The 20,793-nt window shown below is 37.4% G+C and overlaps 4 protein-coding genes across 5 annotated transcripts; 1 reads left to right on the top strand and 3 right to left on the bottom strand.

The window, feature by feature from the left end:
- Nucleotides 1-124: 124 nt before the first annotated feature.
- On the bottom strand, nucleotides 125-4,029 carry LOC131668183 (GTP-binding protein SAR1). The gene is made up of 6 exons (XM_058942120.1): nucleotides 3,817-4,029; nucleotides 3,136-3,261; nucleotides 2,098-2,217; nucleotides 1,801-1,866; nucleotides 1,488-1,723; nucleotides 125-1,304 (listed from the first exon to the last, which is right to left on the bottom strand). Exons 2-6 carry the CDS (start codon nucleotides 3,176-3,178, stop codon nucleotides 1,188-1,190), a joined length of 582 nt encoding a protein of 193 aa, XP_058798103.1. The 5' UTR covers nucleotides 3,179-3,261; nucleotides 3,817-4,029; the 3' UTR covers nucleotides 125-1,187.
- Nucleotides 4,030-4,836: 807 nt separating this feature from the next.
- On the top strand, nucleotides 4,837-10,316 carry LOC131668211 (SWI/SNF complex subunit SMARCC2). Its single transcript, XM_058942178.1, has 10 exons — nucleotides 4,837-5,009; nucleotides 5,476-5,595; nucleotides 5,676-5,789; nucleotides 5,861-6,225; nucleotides 6,324-6,542; nucleotides 6,619-6,878; nucleotides 6,955-7,691; nucleotides 7,830-8,136; nucleotides 8,259-8,725; nucleotides 8,971-10,316. The coding sequence occupies exons 1-10, from the start codon at nucleotides 4,893-4,895 to the stop codon at nucleotides 9,532-9,534; spliced, it is 3,270 nt and encodes a 1,089-aa protein (XP_058798161.1). The 5' UTR covers nucleotides 4,837-4,892; the 3' UTR covers nucleotides 9,535-10,316.
- Nucleotides 10,317-10,504: 188 nt separating this feature from the next.
- On the bottom strand, nucleotides 10,505-13,766 carry LOC131668212 (uncharacterized). 2 transcript variants are annotated; one of them, XM_058942180.1, is made up of 5 exons: nucleotides 13,611-13,766; nucleotides 12,025-12,527; nucleotides 11,451-11,781; nucleotides 11,166-11,374; nucleotides 10,505-11,070 (listed from the first exon to the last, which is right to left on the bottom strand). In XM_058942180.1, the coding sequence occupies exons 1-5, from the start codon at nucleotides 13,626-13,628 to the stop codon at nucleotides 10,842-10,844; spliced, it is 1,290 nt and encodes a 429-aa protein (XP_058798163.1). In that variant the 5' UTR covers nucleotides 13,629-13,766; the 3' UTR covers nucleotides 10,505-10,841. The 2 variants fall into 2 exon arrangements, with proteins under 2 accessions (XP_058798163.1, XP_058798162.1); XM_058942179.1 differs by having other exon boundaries at nucleotides 10,509-11,070; nucleotides 11,166-11,377.
- Nucleotides 13,767-14,051: 285 nt separating this feature from the next.
- On the bottom strand, nucleotides 14,052-17,245 carry LOC131668222 (small ribosomal subunit protein mS39). The gene is made up of 10 exons (XM_058942189.1): nucleotides 17,130-17,245; nucleotides 16,857-16,986; nucleotides 16,576-16,773; nucleotides 16,240-16,496; nucleotides 15,983-16,088; nucleotides 15,564-15,900; nucleotides 15,263-15,471; nucleotides 14,849-15,190; nucleotides 14,557-14,775; nucleotides 14,052-14,490 (listed from the first exon to the last, which is right to left on the bottom strand). Exons 1-10 carry the CDS (start codon nucleotides 17,159-17,161, stop codon nucleotides 14,359-14,361), a joined length of 1,962 nt encoding a protein of 653 aa, XP_058798172.1. The 5' UTR covers nucleotides 17,162-17,245; the 3' UTR covers nucleotides 14,052-14,358.
- Between the last annotated feature and the right edge of the window lie 3,548 nt (nucleotides 17,246-20,793).

A 20,793-nucleotide genomic window follows, 5' to 3' on the forward strand; every position in this document is an offset into this window, starting at 1 on the left:
TTTTCATTTCACCTCTACAAATTAAATGTTTATATTTTATGGCAATATTAATTGTTAGTTAAATAGACAAATTAAATGCTGCTAGTATAAAACATTATTTTTATTCATGTAAAATGAACCAAGGAAATAATGCTCGTTAAGTACCTTATAACTATTGCAGATGCACAAATATATATCAGTCATTACTGAGTAAATCAATCACACAATCAACATAAAGCATCAATTGTCTTTTTACAATAATTCTTGCTAGTTCGTGTACTCACTCGCATATTCGTTTGTTTAAAGTAACAATCAAGAAAATTGGCTAAAATTAGATGTCTCTCACGCAAAATAGAAATGGTTCCACGTTATAATTGGAAAATTTATGTGATAGTTTAACTATCTTCAAATAAGTTGTCAGAAATTGGAATTGAAAAATGAATTTAGGTTTTTTTTATAAATCTAAGTATGTGTACTATAACCAAAATCCCAAAGTTTTTGAAAAATACCATAAACAGTGAATGTCATCCATTGTTGAATTAATGAACTAAAACAATATTGATACAATAAAAAGTAGTAAACAACATTTAATATCAGTTAAATTATTAGTACGTTAAAAATATTTAGGTTTCATTTTACAATCGATAACACGAATCAATAACGTGTATGTGCAACGAAGTTGTTGCGAATTACGTATTCTATGGATAAAAAAGTAACTTTATGAAAGCATTTAAAACTCTTATAATCTGCTTTATAGCATATGTAATAAAATAAGCTGTAAAGATATCTGGACTTCTTAAATAATTACTTTATTAGCGATTTTCATTATCAAAATGTTTCAACCACTCCTTAGCGTGCGACAGTTTTTACTGAAGTAGATTTTTATTTAGAATAAAAATTTCAAAGAATTCTTTAGAATTCATTTTCACTGTAAAGAATTATCTCGAGTCGTGGCGGCCTTAATACCACAGGAATCAATCTTACAACTACAGTTAAACAGCGTCATCATCATCACCACCATCATACACAATGTTCCTGACTTGTGTTTTGAATTCACCAAAAACCCTCACCTCATCTAATTAACGATATCGATTTTTCCGTAAAAATTAAATTTATCCTGTCGTACTAACGCCTCGTATGAAGAATGTACCGAAACTTGAAATTATGAATTACTAGGGAGTTGAAGTGTATATTTCCGTTACGTGCGTTCAGTCTATGTACTGCGCAAGCCAGCGAAAACCTTCACCGTAGCCTTGCCTCTTCAGTACCGAACACATGAATAATTCCAATGGGCGGCCTGCAATATCACTGCGTGGAATTTTACCCTAAAATTATAGAAATAAAAACTGTCATTTTCTTAGACACTGTATGACAAAAGTTTAACTTTAAAACAAAAAATAGCCAATCACTTTTAAAAATTATTTTTTACTAGTTGTACTACAATCAACGAAAATATTAATGGATGGACACTATGAATTGTCAATTAAACTAAAATAAACAGTAATAACCTTTCCAGTCGTTTGTCCAAAAAGATTGAAGAATTGTCTAAGTTCATCTTCAGATGCTGCACCTGGTTTATCAATTTTGTTACCAAGAACAAGCACTGGGCACGCACTCAGTTGCTCATCTGTCAAGAGGGCATCCAACTCTGCTCTAGATTCTGGTAACCGTGATCTGTCACTTGCATCTACTAAAAAAACTATTGCATCTACAGCTGGAAAGTAGTCTTTCCAGACTCTCCTTGCTATAAGATATGAAGGAAATGAATAACAAAATATACAAATCACCAAGTGATTCAGATATCAATGACTGTGTACATGCCTTGAGTGTGACCACCAAGATCAAAGGTTGTAAACCTCATGTTACCAATAGATAATTCTTCAGATGCTGAAACAAAGAAAGAATATTATTTAGAATTAAGTATTTGGATATTAATGCTTGCAAATTTTAAGTTTTAAATTTTATTACTATGCATCTAAGAATAACATAATATAAAATTTATAAAATCAACAGTCATATTATTGTTCTCATACTCAATATAAAACTAACAAAAGTAGTTAAGACTATTATTTAATAATTCATTAAAGTAATATAACAGTTAGTATAAAAGTTAGTTACTTGGATGCAATGTGGGTACATGTTGTGCGAGTCGATCATCTTTAAGCATGTGGAGTAATGTTGTTTTTCCAGCATTATCCAGTCCAAGAAACAACAGTTTACCACTCTTCTTCCATAGGCCTGTAAAGCGAATAACACAAACATCATGCATATGTTCACAAATCTACTTACACTGAGGTTCAACTGCTACTGGGTCTAGCAAATTTTCAGCAACTGATGTATTCACTAATGAATGGCGACCAGAATTGGATAAGCCAAGAATAGCAAATCTTCCACGACATATTGGCACTTGGAAACCTACAGATCTTGTATATCTCATTTATGTGTCTATGCCAAAATAATAATACCTTATTCTCACGGACAGTTGAAAATGTATTTTAAAGCAAATGCTTCTATTTTAACTATTCATAAATATTATATTCTTAAATTTTCTAAAGGTGAAACTATAATCAAACTATATGCCATTAGAACTATCTTTCTTATACTCAATTTCAGTAGTGAGATAAGTGATACTCATGTGCTTTTTCTAAAGATACTTTGATAAAGAAATTGTAAGTTCTTGGCCTTGGAATAGATTATAAAACTCTATGTACAGTGATGTTAACATTGTTGTAATGATCTATATCATTACTTTTTCGTGTCAGCGGGCGGGAACTTGCACTTCGGGACCACCCTGGTATAAAGAATAGAATATACATCACGGGAAGTAAAACCATAATAAGCAACCCCATAACTCGTGTGTTCCACCGGAGACGAAGTTGATTATGATTATGGTTCATTTTCTACGAGTTATGGCCTTATCAATATTTTACCTCCCTAATAATTATCTTTGATAAAGGTGCTGATTACGAAATAAAAGGTAGGAAGAAGTTGCCACAATCGCGATCCAATGGAAAATTTCACGAGTGCTGCTTGACAACAATAAATGAGTGGAGAATGTACGTATATAACAACTGAGACCGCGATATAGCTGGTTGGCATTAACTAGCAGTTTACGCGTAAAAAAAGATCAGTTTGTCAGCCAAAAGTTAAACTTACCAAGGTATCCGAGAACCCCGGTGAACCAGTCCCAGATAAACATGCTTCCAGGCTTATGTTGGCGACAACGCTCGTTTCAACGTGTTGCTACTGAGGCAGCTAACTCTCGTCGTTGTCCCGATGACTCTGCAACAAAAGACACGTAGCTGAGTGTACGCGCGAGACGGAAATTCGTGATTTTCTCACTCACACATACTCGTTTCATAGCACACACGCGCGCGCACTCAAGATATTTTTTTTCATTGCTAGGTGGTCACTCGCCTCTCAAATTCACGTGCTGACAACTGTTTACGTTAAACAACGTGATGATAAGTACGAATAGCGGGAAAGAGATGGAGATAGGCAGCGCGAGAGCCTTGGGACACGTCGCACTTGCGTCAAGATGCTTGGCTATTCCTCGACTCGCGGAAAGGTTAAGAGAGTGAAAGAATTATGCCTGCACCCCTCTCCCATCAGCTGCGTGAGCGCTCCGATGAAGAAATGCTCAAATAACCCACAGGCTGGCTGGGTTTAACCTCATAATGATTCACCGCGAATAATGTTAAAGTATGCTCAAAAAATACACGCTCAAGCAGAAGGTTACGCCCTTCGAGTTTCGACGACGCCGCAACAGTCACGAGCTTTTCAAAGCACGAGTTGAAGGCCACGGCGATGACGTTGACGATGCTACACAGAACCTACTTGGGCAAGGCGGACGGGTCCAGGAGGAAAGCACGACAATCGGTCGGCACGGTGGCACGGTTTTCCTCCTAGGAGTTAGCTGGCTGCAGCGCGCGGTGTACTCTGCAGTCTGCACTCAGGTTCTAACCCACGGTACACACGTATATCACACACCACTACTCCACCGAACCAAGAGCGCCGCTCTGCTGACGTTCACTAATACTCGTATCCTGCTGGCGGCCATATCCGCGGGTCGCCAGAGAAATGGGGCGCACATACACATAGTCCTATACAAACGCAAACGTAATTTGCGCCAGTACAGTAGCGCCACATAAAGGCGCGAAGAAAACATCGATTCAATTTTACAAACGATTTAAAAAAATGCTTTGCAACTAGTATAGTAATTGGGAATATTTATAAACAGTACACTTTATACACCACTTAAAAGATACATCAAATATAGAAATATTTAATTAAACAATAACTTTGAGATTAAATTTTAATTGACAATTATTAATTATATTTACAAATGAGATAACAGAAAAAATATAAAAATAAAAAGTCGACAGCGTCACAGGAAAATTACGATTGGATTCCATCAATGAATTGGTATACACTGAGATAGGTTATTTTGAGTATATAAGTTAAAGCAAAAAAATTAGGTATACATAATATGAAATATTTTATCTTGTTTATTATTATACAAGGTTTGTAACCTTCAGCATTTTTTTTATCATAATTATTTTTCTTAGACTTATGATAGTCGAAAGAATGTTAAGATTTTAATTGCGATTTTTAAATAAATTTTAAAAATTATTATTGCATATAAATATTATCTACTTCTTTTATAAAATATTTCTGACCATTTTGAAATATGATAAAGAGTAGAGTGGTAAGAATGCAACATTTGTTAAGATAAAATTTCCCGCGCACTTACCTTACGTTTGTGTCAGCGCGGGGACCACATATACAAGCGCGCGCATACACACACACATATCCATAGCACTCGACTCGAAGTTTAGAGCGGCGTTGTTTCTTCAGTCAGTGCGTGTCGGCGTTGTCCTAGACTTCCCAGGGCGAAATATTAACGTGTTAAGATGATGTCGCTGGGCCCTAAAAAGGACGGCAGCCCAAATCTTAAATTTTTTGACTCGCCGGAGATCCTTGCGCAGTTCGACACCGTCAAGCAGTGGCTTCTCAAAAATGCCAAAAAGGTCAGTATTCATTGTCGTCCTCCCGCGTTCCGGCATTGTGATATCCAAGCTTTTACTCTTCATTTTCTATTTTTCTTTCATAATCTATTTGTATATTTACGTTCTCTATGTTCAATTTGCAAGTTAAAATCATCGCAAATTTTCAGTGAGTTGATAAAGCATAATTTACCGGACGCGTTAAAATGGGAGCATAACCTATATGTCGCGCTGCCTGTCGTGTCTACATTGTGTACGCAAACGATTCTCTTAACTACTTCCACGTCTTGGATTTGGCTTTTTTTTCTTTCATTTTTTTTGCCCTACTACACTCATGATTACAAAAAATATGAAATAAATATTGTCAATTTTGAAAGCGAAATATTTTGCATATAATTTGAATCAATTCAAATATCGTCAAGTATCAATTCAAGTACCAAATGTCCAAAATGGATTCAATTTATTAATTAATAAGGTTTGACCTTCACAGTACATACAGACAGATCCACCAACAAATAAGAGCTTATCAACCCTTGTTGTACAAATTTTACAATTTCAAGAAGATAATCTTGGAAAAAATGTGACTAAACCTCACATGATAAAGATCCCTGTATGTATACATCTTTCAGAAAAATTATAACATTTTAATAAGATTTTCATAAATTTCATAATATATATTTTTCTTCTTAGATGAAATGTTTCTTAGATTTCAAGTCAGGTGGTGGGCTATGTCAAATTTTGTTAACAGCATTTAGGTTTAAGCAAGAACAAGGATGGAGGCGATTTGATTTTCCTGTTGGAAAGGTATAAGATTGTTTCATAAAAATATATCAAGACTCCTAAAAATAATTATATTAAATCTATCTTTATTTCAGTCTGGTACTCGCATAGATCGTATGCTGGAAATGCTTACTGCTATTGAACGAGCATTAGTTCAGAGTAGGTGCTTAACGGTACCCAATGTATATGTGACACCAGAAGTGGATAAAAGTACTACAGCTAAAGTAAAAGAAATAATTCGTCGACACCAAGGAACTCTAACCGAGAATGAAAGTGATGCAACTCATATAATTTATCCTCCACTTGATCCCGATGAAGAAGAATATGCAAGACCTGCATTTAGAAAGGATCGAGCAGTTTTAATGCATTACTATTATGTGCCAGATAGTTATGATTCTTGGTCAAATATAGATCTTCCATGGGATTTCCCAGAAATTGGCTTAGGTAGTGCTCCAACAAAGTATGTAGAAAACATTTTTAACAATTGTTTTATATCTACATCTCTATTACATTTATATCTTTATTGATTTTAATAAATGAATACTTGTATTTTTTTAGGTCGACATATAAGGTAAATGCTAATTGGGCTCTAGACTTAGAACAGTATAATGAGTGGATGAATGAAGAGGATTATGAAGTAGATGATAGTGGGCAGAAAAAAGTGCACAAATATAGACTTTCAGTTGAAGATTTAATGGCTCCAACACCTGCATCAGGCAAAAAGCAAAAGAGGAAAAAGTCGCCGACTCCACCGCCAAAACTTGGTAAAAGAAAAAGGTAAGATTTTAGATGAATAAAACTTAATATTCATAAATTATTTAAGATAAACATTCATTTTTTTATTACTTCATAGTGGTAGAGCTCCTAGTGGCACGCAAGGAGGAATATCTGGTCCGAAAAAATCTCGCGGTGGAGATGAAGAAGAAGATCTTACACAAGGAATGGAGGATCCTCCATCAGAACCTAGAATAACAGAAGTTATAAATTCGAATTCGAACGCATCAAATTCTGGACAGAATAGCAGCTCAGGAATAATGTCTAGCAAAAAGCAGGACAATGATATGCAGCCACTTAAGTCGGGAAACATGGCTGATTTGGATGAACCAGTCGATGGTAAAATTTCACTGAATATTTCAATCAATATTCCAGCAGAAGACTTATAATAATTTATTTTTATGTTTAATTTCAGGTGATAAAACTAATTCGCAAAATTCGCAAGATAGGGAAGAACGTGATACAAGTAAGGAAAGAGGGGACGGCAGTAAGAGTGATGAGCCTGAAGATAACGTCACAGAGCAGACCCATCACATCGTCATTCCGAGCTATTCAGCGTGGTTTGACTACAACTCCATCCACATGATTGAAAAACGAGCGCTTTCAGAGTTTTTCAACGGCAAGAACAAGTCTAAGACGCCAGAAATTTACCTCGCTTACAGAAATTTCATGATCGACACTTATCGTCTCAATCCTACCGAATACATCACCTCCACAGCCTGCAGACGCAATTTAGCTGGTGATGTGTGCGCTATCATGCGTGTACACGCTTTTCTTGAGCAGTGGGGTCTGATCAATTATCAAGTGGATGCTGATTCAAGGCCGACACCTATGGGACCACCACCTACTTCGCACTTCCATGTATTGTCAGATACACCATCTGGCTTGGCTCCAGTTAACCCGAATCCTCCTAAAACACCTCAACCATCAGCGGCAAAGACATTGCTCGATCTTGAAAAGAAACCCACCATTGACGAGAAAATTCCAGTTGCTGGAGCAATGGCCAATTTTGGTCTGAAGCTTGACCAATACACGAGGAAGCCACCTGTTTTGAAAAATAAGCAAGCTGCTGGTGCTACACGTGAATGGACAGAACAGGAGACACTATTGTTGCTTGAAGCTTTGGAATTGCACAAGGATGATTGGAATAAGGTACGGATAACTATATGTTTAATCGATTCAACATTAAGTTAACTTTAGATTTTTTTTATACAAAATTTTTTAAATTGTTTGCAATACTAGATCACGAGATGGTTTTTATTCTTTTATAATAATTCTTACATATTACAGGTTTGCGAGCACGTTGGTTCAAGGACTCAAGATGAATGTATCCTGCATTTCCTGCGATTGCCTATTGAAGATCCATATTTGGAAGAACCAGAAGGTCTTGGTCCCTTGGCATATCAACCTATACCTTTCTCCAAAGCTGGTAATCCTGTGATGAGCACTGTTGCATTTTTGGCTTCGGTGGTAGATCCCAGGGTAGCAGCTAGTGCAGCAAAGGCTGCCATGGAAGAGTTTGCTGCGATTAAAGACCAGGTACCTGCTGCTCTGCTCGACCAACATTTGAAAAATGTTCAGGCTACTGTTGCTGATGGTAAGTGTACATTTATAGAGAAATATATGATTATTATATTTTTCTATTTAATAATTAATGTATAAACAAAGTGTTAAGATTTTTGTGATGTTCAATAACGATTGAAAATTTTAATTTTTCAGGCAGATTCGATCCAGCTGCCGGTCTTGCACAATCAGGCATCGCAGGTACAGGACCACCCGAACCACCGGAAGATACGAACAAAGATGGTCAAACGACTCCATCGTCTCCATCCTCAGCCACAACTCCTCCCGAGGGCAAAAAGTCTGAAGCCATCGATAAACCTAAAGAAGAAGCTGATACTACTACTGCTGCTGCATCAGAAACATCGACGGGAGAAAGTAATGAAGCATTGGCTGACGGCAATGCTCCTTCAGCTGCTACGGCAATGCCGAAGAAAGAAGCGGCTGAAACTCTCGAGGGAGATGGTAACGAGCAACCTACTATGGGTGCTTCAACAGATACTGCAGCACCACAGTTGGAAAGTGAAAAAATGGAGATGGATACGAAAGAGCCTGAAGAAAGTGAAATTAAAGAAAAAACTGACGGCGAAGAAACGTCCGAATCCAAGGAGAAGCCGAAAGATAAAGTAAGAATTTCATCTTGTCTGTATGTGAGATTCTACTTTTCTAAAATTAAAACGAAAAAGATTTTTTAATTTTTTTCTGTTCTCTTCTCTCATTAGCAATTTATATTTCGTAAATCAAAAAAAATTAATATGTTATTTCAACTCATGGATTTTGACATTTACTTTGAACCAAATTTCGTAAGCTTTTGAATTCGTATTTATGAGATGATGTTATTATTAAACGAATGTTCCTTGTATTTTCACAGGTTGTTAGAGATGCACAGTTGCAGTCGGCAGCAGCAGCAGCTCTGGCGGCAGCAGCGGTCAAAGCCAAGCATCTGGCCGCTGTAGAAGAAAGGAAAATTAAATCACTTGTAGCACTTCTCGTGGAGACTCAAATGAAAAAGCTCGAGATCAAGCTTCGACATTTCGAAGAACTTGAGACAACAATGGAGCGCGAACGCGAGGGTCTTGAATATCAGCGCCAACAGTTAATTACAGAACGTCAACAGTTCCATTTGGAACAATTGAAAGCAGCTGAATTCAGGGCAAGGCAACAAGCTCACCAGCGACTGGCTCAAGAACAAATGCAGCAGCAGCAACAACAGCAACAGCAGCAACAACAGCAGCAGCAACAGCAACAGCAACATCAAGGTCCTCCAAACCATCATCCACCAACGTGGCCGCCTAATAGCAATCCACAAATGATGCAGCCAGGTCAACAACAGCCACCTATTATGCAGCAACCACCGGTGCCACCACCAGGTCAGCAACAGCCACCAAGTCCACAAACGCAGCAGCCACATACACCTCCACAGCAAGGGGCGTAAAAGCGACGATCAGTGGCGAAAATGAGAGTTGTACAGTGAGAAAGCTGGAGTTTCTTCGGCGAGTGTTGGGCCGACGTGTGTTGTAAACGTGAGCTAAGGATAATCATTGCGCGTTAATGACAGCGTTCTGTGTCATTCCGTTTTATTATTGTAGATATTTTTTACAGATCTTAAGCTCGTAGAGTATTTTTTTTCTTTCTGGCTCAAATTTTGTAATACTATGTTAATTGTGTCTTTTCAATACCAAATCGTTTTTATTTAACATTTTAAGAGATTTTTTCATTTGGTGACACCTAAATGCTTATTGTAAGATTCGAGACCAACTGATGTCGCGTTTCTTTGACAAACACTGAACGTGCAATTGAATTTTAACTTGACTTTCACGTGAACATCCGACCCATAGAAAGATTTGAATGAGGACATTTAAACGACAAAAAAGGGTAGTTTGTACTAAATTTCTTTTTGTAACAAGTGAGTGAAAGTTGAGAATGATTGAGATTGCGAGAGGGATTAATTTGTTTGATCAGTATGTAACTTTATAGAAATTCTAAATGCTTTTCACATATTTGATACTTCATATTGTTTTGAGAGTAATTATTAGCAGAAGAGAGAGTCAACTTATTTGTATAAGAAATGAGAAAATAAATAAATGTGAATTTAATGTTATTTAAGGACTATGAAAGACGATCTCCTCGAGTCGGATAGTGGATAATGATTAAGGTCTGAACAGTGGCCGTGAAAACAGGCGTTTATTATTTTATTTAGAATTATTTTTGCGGGTTCTGCACTTTGCAGTACAAGTAATTAGAATTGTAATCGACCTAACAATCCTATATAATATACTATTAATAAAATTACGTATTTTCAATCTATTTACCAATCCATATAGACTATATCCTTGAGTAATGTTGCTTCACAGTAATTAACATTGATAATAATAAGTATGAAAAATAGTTGTTGTAAGTATTTATTATTTATGTACAATGTAACTAGGCTATTTTGGCATATTAATTTGTTAATTAAATTTTATGATACCAGACGTAGACATAATACTAACTGGAATGCTTCGTTTCGAACCTTTACAGAAAATGATTACTCGAGCAATTGATGATTTTCTTCTGACTAGACGGTACATCTACTATGGGGTATACGTGTCTCAAGTGCTGCGTACAAGTTTTTATCAAAATAACGAGCCAAAAGAAGTATCGGTGCGTAAAGAGAGTAACTAACGTACGGCAATTTGCTTGTTAGTAAAATAACGCCATTATGATACAAGGTGATTCGGCGATCGAGGGAAAAACATTTGTTTAGAGAGCTCGATTGCGTACGAGCTCGACGACCAGATCGGTCATGAGGCGAGCACACTCCGCTCCGCCGGGCGGTGGAGCCAAGGCTCGGCCCTCCTCATCGGGCACGTCGTCTTTGTGGGCCACGTAAAGATCGGGCGCCTGGTCGCTCGTGCACGTGCTGATCGGCAGGATATCGAGCGCCAAGCCCAATCCGAAGCGACCGCAGCGTCGCATCTCCTCGGTCAACCTGGCGGTATCGTTCGTTAATCGTGCATTCGAGTCAATTGAATTCCCATCGAGCGCGTGGAGCGCGTGGAGCGCGTCTGCTCAAAGGATACTCACAGGCTCCACATGGTGGCGGGATCTCTGGTCGCCTCGGCAGCCGGATCAAGGACGTAGAGCGCGGACATGAGGTGGCGATGATAGTGCTGCAGCAATTGAGTCATGAACACTCTGCGCACTTGGCCGGTGGTGCAGCAGTAGAGCAAGTAGGCCAGATCGAGGGCCAGCGAGCCGACGCGCATCAGCTGGAAGTCCACCAGGCAGACCGCCTGCTAAACAGAACAAGCGAGACTCGCGCGTCAAGTAAGCGGCAGGCGCTTCGGAGTATCGCGTGTGAAGGCGCACCTCGGAGTCGTGCGAGGTCTTCTCCTTGAACAAGAAATTGTTGGTCCAGCAGTCGCCGTGGCAGAAGACCGTGAGCGGGCCCTGCTGCGCGGCCAGCTCGCACATCGTGCGGAAGAACTTGTCCTCGCCGAGGAAGTCCTTGAACTTGGCCAGGATCTCGCTGCGGCTCGGCTTCACGTCCGCCGGCAGCGTCTCCGAGACCATCTTCAGCGCGTTGGACGTGGCCGTGCGATAGTACTGCCGGTACCAGTCCTCGTTCTCCACCCGAAACAGCGTCTCCTGCACGGACTGGGTGGCGTCGCTGCCCGACAGCCTCGCGAACACCTCTGGCCTTCGATGCAGCGCTCGATATTCATCGCCGTGTGCGTTGCGGCTTTGCGCTCGGACCAAGCGGGAGGCTTGTCGTCACCGGTGCTCTGGCTCGCGATCGAGGCACTGCGCTCGTCGCTCGTGGCTCGTCGCTTGTCGCTTGTCGCTTGTCGATTGCGATCGATTCGAATTGCGATCCAGCTGCTTTCCAGGACGACAAACCTCCCTTCTCTCCCGGAGCCTTCGCGTAGCGGCTGACGCTTACCTCGACTCTCGCAGAGTCAAACTGAGCGCGTGAAAGCCAGCCAGAGCTTTCAGCACGGCTTTCAGCTTGTCCACCTGCAAGCCCTTCTTTCTATCGGCCATCTTAAAGCCTTTGGCCTTGAGGTCTTCCATGGCAATCAAGTCGGGCTTGGCGATGTAAACTTTGGCCAACCCGTCGAAGACCCTGCGCCCGTTGCTCTGCAAATCCATCAGAGCCGGCCACACTTTCGTGTAGAACACCACCTCGTTCATGAACAGCAGCTCGTTCTTGTAGGCGTCGCGGAGCTCCTTCGAGTCTGGCAGCACTTTGTAGATTATGGACTTCTCCCACGGCTCGCTGTTTGAGCGTCTGCGGCCCTTTACGCCCAGACGGTACAGCATGGACGTGTAATTATCGCCGCGCCCGGAGCCCGGCGACTCGTCCAACTCCAGCACCTCCACGTCTGGATCTTCTTCGGCGATAAGCTCACGGATCATCTCCAGGTCCAATCGCACGCTCACGTTCTGCGGTTTTGTCAAAATTTCCCCCTCTCGTTATTTTTCTACGCCAAATGCACATGGATATCGTGATCTATGACGCTCACGTACGAAGCTTAGAATAATTTTCAGACAATTTACGAATTAAAAAGAACACGTCGAATCCTTTTTTCGGGACGTCTGTACGACTTCTTACAGTTTTTCCTTCAAATTAGCATTGGATTTTGAAAATCTGGTCAGAAACTGAACCAGAAAACGAGTGCTCCTGTATTTATCTTGCGCTATTCGCTATTGTTGCATACGCATACACGTAATGTTATAACGTGCTTGATTTATCATTGAACGGCTTCACGAATCGTCAGCTGAACGAATGTTTTTTCTGACAGAAGTAGGACGATGAATATTGTTTCGAGCGCCTTTGGTAAACGAAAAACAAGGAGAAAAGTAAACGGCTGCAGTAGGTCACGGAATGATGAATTGTTAATTAACCGAGATATTTGAGCATACACGCATTTAATTCGAAATCATCTTGCTCTCTCTCTCTCTCTCTCGCTCTCTCTCTCTTCCGTATCATAGCTATTCAATGCAATGCCTATTATGACCTCAGCTCTAAATGATATTGAAATTGTTATATAGCCGCTCTGTTTTACGCGCGAGGGGCCAAAAACTATTCTTCAATGAGAAATTACCGGTCTCAATTGCGGCTCGTCGCATATATAAAAAACTTTATGAAATACTGCAAAATATTTACGCCTATTCGACTTGTACTAATAAGTAATTAACGTATACAGCTGAGGATTTTATTTTATGCGTATTTATTTTTGAATGGTTTCGGAAAAAATACTGGTAATTATTAAAGTAAACATTTAAGTTTTTACTAATGAATAAAACACTAATTCATATGATTTTCCTCACTTATTTTCTATTTTTACACTAATAAAATCGGTGATCTCTGATAATCTAAAAAACGTGAGTTTCCAAAAAATCCACAAGTTTAAACGCACTTTCGATCACCTCGATCATCCGGGAAATGGCTCACTTCATACATAAATAAACACGTTGCAGCGCTACAAAAAAAAATAATTTATATATTTTATGATCAATACTTACTCTGTTTTGGTCATCCATGATCCTACTGCAATAAGCAACGGCGATCTCTTTGAGCGGCTCGAAGTGTCGAGAGCTCGCAAGGAAACGCGCCACTAGACTAGCATTCGAGCGCCGAGCTTTAAAGCGGGACGTTGGGGGCTCTACCCACTGCTGCTGCTGACGACCACGACGACGACGACGACCCAATGCAGGAAATGGGCATTTAACTTGCAATGGGCTACTACTCTCTGCCTACCAAACGATGGTATTACTTAATTTACTTAATCACTGAGCCCCAGAGACATACGATAGTAAAAGAGCGCCGAGAGAGAATGAGAGAGAGAGAGAGGGGGGGAGATGGAAGAAGCGAGTTCGGCTCCAAAGGACAAGGACATTGATAGCATGCCAATCACGCATTTTATTTCAATTTCTTTCATGATAGTGCGCGTAGACCAAGAGAGAATAAAGTACTCTACATATTACGAATTGTAAATTTTTGCGTAGTTTATTTCGTGTTCTTTTTATATGTAATTAACTAAACGTAGGTAACAATTTAAGTGCTATGTTGTATTTACATGATTTGACGAAGTGAAAAACTATCAACGATTATACGGTACAGTTTATATAAAAAGAATGTTTGTTTTGTGCTCGAATAACTGCATTATATATGATTGTTACATAGTTAATTGTTTGTTTACAAATAATATATTTTTACAAAATTTCACGACTTTCTATAATGCAGTAATTCGTTTGCAACTTTGCCCACAAATTATTTTCCAGCTCCCACTATATTAATCAGTTGTTTTTCCTGACTTTGACTCATAGGTAAACTCTTTTTGATAGTTTCAACCATTGAATTGACGTCCAATATCCCGAAATTTTCAGCGTATTTCACCGCGTCCTGAAATTATAGCCATTTGGTAATTGCAAAAATTATTTATTTTGTGAGAGAAAACCACTGACTTACCAGTGCTCCTATTACGTGACCCCGAACGATGCAACATTCGAATATTTCTTCCAATAATTTACTTTGTATAGTACCAATTACACCATCTCGTGATTCAGCAAGAAAATTCAGAACCTTCAGCATCTTCTCAAACTCGTTATTACGAAGCAATAGAACTGCCATGTATCCAAATATATCTGCTGGCCATAGTTGTCGCTGTAATCTGTATGTACTTACTTCCTATACAGTAAAAAAAGTTAAGTTTCTGAGAAGTGATTGTTGATTTGAAATACAGAGATATATTGATACTTACTTCAATGTGAGTCCATAGCGTCCAAGCAAAGTTTGCATACTGCTGTTGTAGGTTTGGATAATTTTCTGGAATAATTTTGTGACTACACATAAGCTTGAAAGCTACTTTCATAATCATATGTCGATCTAACATATCGAATTGTATAATTTGTGATAAGAATTTGGGTAGAAATTCCATGGCTATGTCTTTTCCATTGATTTCTAACATCTCAAGGATTTCTCTCATTACTCCTGGTTCAGGAATATAAATGTGTGGCACGAGACGATTATAAATTCCCATAAACTCGTCAAATGACATGCTTGATAAAATAAGCAGTAAATAATTACGGTAGTAAACACTTTCCTAAAATATAAATGATTACAGAAATATAACATTTTTATTAAAATAAAAAAAACATATTGGACCTAAACGTACTTTCAATCTTCCTCCAATTAATCTGTAATTATTTTTAGTCACTAAAAGCTTGTGAAGACGATGACCAGCATCTAGATCGTGCATATGTTGTAATGCTACTTCCATTGCATGAACAAAGAAATTTATGTCAGCAACATCTCTAATTTCTAATTCTTCTTTTTTTTCTAATTCTGCCAAAATTTCAAGTAATATGGAACTACCTGGGCCACCTGTAATTATTAATTAATTAAAGTCACAAATTATTTTGCACTTTACTAACATAAAAAAAGTATCAAATTTTTATAATGATCTTGTCACTTACTTGGACGATAAAAAATTTGTAAAAGATAATAATAACTTCCAAGACTAGGTTTTATTCCAATCAATTTAAATTCTGCCAGTAGCTCTTTAGCTAATTGTTTTGCTGCCTCTTGAGATTGAATAACTGATATACTGTATAAAGCAGCATTTAACGTTTGTAGATTTGGCATAACATTTCTCTTCATCATAGTATTTAGAATACTTTGAATTAAAATTTTTCGAGTATCAGTACTATCTTTCAATAAAGGAACTAATTGCATTATGTAGTTGAAAGATGTGACAGACAGAGGTATATTATCAACTAAACACTTATCGTAATAATTATATGCTACGTCAAACTGCAAGAAAATTATAACTGTTGAATTATGAAATATATAATTAGAGAGGAGATTAGATTTATCAAGTTAAATAAAAAAACACCTTCATGTACTTAGCTGTTCCACAGATAACAGCATTGTATGCAGCAGAAACTGTTGCTTTGTCTTGGGACAGTTCTGCAAATAGTTTTTCTACTTCTGGAGAACTCCTGAAAAATTTATTTAAAAAATTTAAATAAATTTATTATTTTCATTCAGAAAGTTGATTAATTTAAGATTTTGTTATTATGACAAACTTTTTAATTGAACTTTTGTTGTAAGAAAAGTTGTAACAAATTTTTATGATAAAAAGATACTCACTTCCACTTAGAATGTCGTTTACCATCTTCCACTTGGTATGATCTTTCTTCCAAAAATTTTTCTGGAATCTGATCCAATTTACTGTTGTAAAAACACAATAATTCCAAAATAGCTTGCTTTGTTTGCTTTGAAACATCATTTTCCAGCATGGTATAAACTTTGTAAGCTTGAGAAAATTGACCTTGATTTATTAATTCGTAAATAGTATCTTCTGTTACTTCATTTTTATTCATAAATTTTTCTGGAGGTAAAAATGCCTAGAAAGATTTGTTATATTTAAATTATTATATCTACCCTCATAAAAAATTTGAAAAATTAATTAATTGTGACTCAAACCTTTACTAAAGGTTCTGAAAGATTGCTTTTCAAAAGATCAGCATGTTCTTCAAGTACCCACATTGCAGCTTTTTTGCCTGATTCCTTAGCAAGAGAAAAGGTTCTCTTTTTTGAAAGTGACGTTGGAATCAAATAAGGATCATCTATATATTTGTATTCAGCACTATTTGTATCACGCTGAATGGTGGAATCTAAGGCCTAAATTAAATATGCAATATTACAACTATTAATCAATTCAGACTGTACCAATGTTAAAAAGTAAAGTAATGTTTAAAAAGTACCTTTAGTATATCCGTTGGCCCTCGTTCTATTCTTGTTGGAATTTGAATCTCAATTTTTTTCTTTGCTGAAGAAGCAGCAGATGAAGATGATAATGATGAAAGCTTTAGAACTGCATTTCTAATAGTTGTCCTAAAGTAAAATTTAAATGAAACATTTGAAAATATGTTGAAAATTGCTCGCAAACGCTAATTATTATTTTACTACATCAATGAACTTTCAAGGAAAAAATACTGTTCAATGATCATAAATAATATTTTATTCTTAGATAATACCTGTCAATAATCCTTGTCATTAGTGTATTCATTTTGATCACTGTTACTTTTATTAAAACTAATATTAACAAAAATAAACACACACCCGCACTCAGTGCACCCGCACCACGAAATGCACTGATGATCAATTAAGGTTAGGTTTCCATACCATAGTACCAACCAATATACTTATTATCGCATAGCGTGATATTCGATATAAAATTTGCAAGAGGAGACCGATGCGAAAACAGCCCGACACAAATAACATTTATTAAAAAAAAATGATCACATCTCACGTATGTCTAATTGTACTTCTCGAAAAAATAATTATTTGTTATTGTACCACTATATTTCTCATAAAAAATAAAAAATATCGTTATCGATAATTCACCTCCTATTTATTCACATAAGACATAATTAAGCAAAAATAAATTCACAGAAAAATTGTACCTTCTGTAGTCTAAATTGTACTATCAGTACAATTCTATAAATTTGTTTCTAAAAGAAATAATAGGACGATTACAAATTACCACTAATTGTTACAACTTACAAGGATGTCATCCGGAAATGCACTTTGCGCAGGCGTAGAGCTTTGTAATTGTCCTATGTTTTCTTTTAGAAACAAATTTATTGAATTGTACTGATGGTACAATTTAGACTACAGAAGGTACAATTTTTCTGTGAATTTATCTTTCTTTTATGTGAATAAATAGGAGGTGAATTATCGATAACGATATTTTTTATTTTTTATGAGAAATATAATGGTACAATAACAAATAATTATTTTTTCGAGAAGTACAATTAGACATACGTGAGATGTAATTATTTTTTTTTATAAAATGTTATTTGTGTCGGGCTGTTTTCGCATCGGTAAGAGGAGAGTTTAGATTAACAATTATTTTATTAATTTTTTTTATAATTCGATTCATAAATTACAGTAATTGAATAAACTATTGGATTCTAATTTTTTAACTTTTAATTATTGTTTAAATTAATTTTTATTTAATTAATAATAGATGTAATTTGTTAAAATATAAATAAAAGAAAAATTTTTTCCATTCAGTCCATTTTAATTTGTTTCTATCTTCAATGTGTTTCTCAGCTTCTTAAACTGTAATATAAATATCTTTTCCTCCTCCTTCCTGAGACATTTTAAGAAATGTAAAGTAATAGGCGAGTATGAAGAAAATAATCATTAATCTGAACTTGCATTAATAGTTCATGAAACTAATCGTTAATATATTAATACATGGATTAACCAAAGTTTATTTAATTCTAGTAATGTTTATTATTTCTGCTAAGTCTCCAATGAACTACTTGCATCTATACTTGAAGCGCCGATTTTCCGAAAAAAAATTATATATATGTATATATATAATTCATGCAGTACAATTATGATTTTAGGACCCATTGGATCGACGGGTTTATATAATATAATATAGTTACACATAGTAAAAATTATTAGAATTAAACAAACTGTGATTCATCTGCGTATTAACATATTAACGATTGATTTTATGAAATGCTCCAATGCAAGGTTAGACTGACGACTATTTTCTACCTACTCGCCTATCAGTTTATATTTCATGAAAAGTACTTAAGTCAATTTGCTACAATAGGCAAAAAGCTTATATATAGATTGTAGAATGAATAAATGTTTACTTTTGTGTCAGTATCATTTTCTATTTACATTAATACTTTGTTAATATTTTTACAATCACTTGCGCATCTATACTGAATGTATAGTGAGTTAGTCTGATCTTCAACTTATATTCCTAATTTTGCTATTCAGTTCTATTGTCATATTATTATAATCTACTTGATAAATTAAAATAGAGATTTAAATAAGCTCGAATCATTCTACGTTGTATCTCAGCTGATTAAGCTTTTGACTCGCCGCAGCAATCGAGATAATCAGTAGTATTTTTTAAAAACGTCTTAAAATACCCAATAAGTACTTCGTAAAATTATACCATGAAGACCCCATGAAGACAAAAACGAGAGTCCCGTGCACAATAAAAAAATTGCATCGAAATCGCTCAATCTCGACCGTTACACCATCAAAGACAGAGATAAAGAGAGAGAGAGATAGAGATAGAGGGAGAGAGAGAGAGAGAGAGAGAGAAAGAAAGAGAGGCGGTACTCATCGCTTGGAAAGCCGCCTCCGCGAGAGTCTAGTTTCTTCGGCGGCGCATGGATTTTAATTTGAAAGAGTTGCTAGAAGGGCGTTCTTTCCCCCTCGTTGCGCCCGTGAGATATGTAGGGAATCCGTTTCTCTCAGCGCCAATTTCATTGTCGCTTTAGCATATGAATGTGAGCACGTCTTCGCTCTTTGATATGCGAAAAAAGGAACAAATAGGAAGGAAGTTTTTTGTATGGAAATTCATAATGAACCGCTTGCTTTTTTCCTTTGTTGGTATGGCAGTTTTATTAGTGACCAGTTAGTATGGTTGTACGATGATACGATTATTGCCATCGTATACGCCACTTTTATTGCAGTATAACGTTTTACGAGGGACATTATGAAATACGTCTTCGAGGCTGCATGGCAGCATTGCATTTATTTTTCTTTGAGTTGTAGCAACATTAGGAGAATACGTCGGGAATAAGTCAACATTTAATCATCAATGAAAAAAGGGACTTTCTTCTTTATTAATAGGTCGCAAATTGATAGTGAATCCACAGTATATTATTCGATAAAGTCGGATTGGCACCCAACACCGCAGCGATACACAGCCTTAGGGAAACAATGGCCAATAGATGAAACTCCCCCGCTACATCGCACGGATAAAAGCCATCGCCGGCAGCGGTCCATTGATCAAGGGGGCAACAGCAGAAGCAGTAGCAGTAGCAGCAGCAGCAGCAACAGGAGTGCAATAAAACGCCAATCCGACCCCTACAAAACAAAGCGTTAGTGTCGTCGAGCTTTTCCCATCGAGCGCCACTGCAATCATCATATGCCTGCTCTAGCGCGGCTCACCCTTGCGGGAAAGTCCCTTTGTTTCCCCGCACGTGCTTCGATGCCCGCCTATCGATCGGCAAAAAATACCTCGCTGAAAACCCCCTTCTTTTTCTTCTTCGCTAACCAGCAGAGACGAAGCAAGAGAAGAAAGTAATAATCGCGCAGGGTCTTATCGTTTATACATAACCAGGTGCATGCAACCGTGGGACCTTTGCGTGAATGGACGACCGAGAGAGAGAACTGGATTTGTATGAGCTTTTTTTCGCGCGCACCAACTGTAACTGCTGCTCTTTCTTTCCGGCCTTTGATCAAGTTTCTCTCCTCCCTTTCTCACAGAGGGAAGAATTCATATGTGCGCGTACCAGTTGACCCGCGTGCTCTCCCCGAGACACACAATGACGAACATTTTTCTTCGGGTTCAGTCCATTTTTTTTCTTCTTCCTGTTCTGTGCAAAGGGCTCGTCTTCGAGTTTTTCTCATATTTAACCACGACTGCATGTCTTTGTTCGATAAGAGACACTATTTTTTATTCAAACTAAAGGACACTCTGCCGCGACATGGCAAATAAAAGCATGGTATTCCGAACAAACGTATTGACAATGTCAATTCAAGTGGATCAGCATTAGCTGTTCTCCCAATAGAATTTTACAATTTTGTGTACTGATCTGCTTATAACAGTAGGCTTACGTGGTGATTCACTCGCAGCACAATAAAACAAATCCC

Source organism: Phymastichus coffea, unplaced genomic scaffold, assembly GCF_024137745.1.
Source record: "Phymastichus coffea isolate CEN01 unplaced genomic scaffold, Cenicafe_Pcof_1.1 PCOF00075, whole genome shotgun sequence".
Taxonomy (NCBI): domain Eukaryota; kingdom Metazoa; phylum Arthropoda; class Insecta; order Hymenoptera; family Eulophidae; genus Phymastichus; species Phymastichus coffea.

What these genes read in the sequence shown, in the direction of transcription:
- LOC131668211 (XM_058942178.1), top strand. Translation starts at nt 4,893, where the DNA reads ATGATGTCGCTGGGCCCTAAAAAGGACGGCAGCCCAAATCTTAAATTT. An exon ending in TTCTCAAAAATGCCAAAAAG is followed by an intron (nt 5,010 to 5,475) that starts GTCAGTATTCAT and finishes TGACCTTCACAG; the next exon opens with TACATACAGACAGATCCACC. An exon ending in AGGAGAAGCCGAAAGATAAA is followed by an intron (nt 8,726 to 8,970) that starts GTAAGAATTTCA and finishes GTATTTTCACAG; the next exon opens with GTTGTTAGAGATGCACAGTT.
- LOC131668183 (XM_058942120.1), bottom strand. Translation starts at nt 3,178, where the DNA reads ATGTTTATCTGGGACTGGTTCACCGGGGTTCTCGGATACCTTG. An exon ending in TGTACCCACATTGCATCCAA is followed by an intron (nt 1,867 to 2,097) that starts GTAACTAACTTT and finishes TCTTTGTTTCAG; the next exon opens with CATCTGAAGAATTATCTATT. An exon ending in TCTTGGTGGTCACACTCAAG is followed by an intron (nt 1,724 to 1,800) that starts GCATGTACACAG and finishes CATATCTTATAG; the next exon opens with CAAGGAGAGTCTGGAAAGAC.
- LOC131668212 (XM_058942179.1), bottom strand. An exon ending in TTGACTCTGCGAGAGTCGAG is followed by an intron (nt 11,782 to 12,024) that starts GTAAGCGTCAGC and finishes GCTGCATCGAAG; the next exon opens with GCCAGAGGTGTTCGCGAGGC. An exon ending in CCCGCCACCATGTGGAGCCT is followed by an intron (nt 11,071 to 11,165) that starts GTGAGTATCCTT and finishes CGATACCGCCAG; the next exon opens with GTTGACCGAGGAGATGCGAC.
- LOC131668222 (XM_058942189.1), bottom strand. Translation starts at nt 17,161, where the DNA reads ATGAATACACTAATGACAAGGATTATTGACAG. An exon ending in TTTCAGAACCTTTAGTAAAG is followed by an intron (nt 16,497 to 16,575) that starts GTTTGAGTCACA and finishes AAATCTTTCTAG; the next exon opens with GCATTTTTACCTCCAGAAAA. An exon ending in TAATTGGAGGAAGATTGAAA is followed by an intron (nt 15,191 to 15,262) that starts GTACGTTTAGGT and finishes TTTATATTTTAG; the next exon opens with GAAAGTGTTTACTACCGTAA.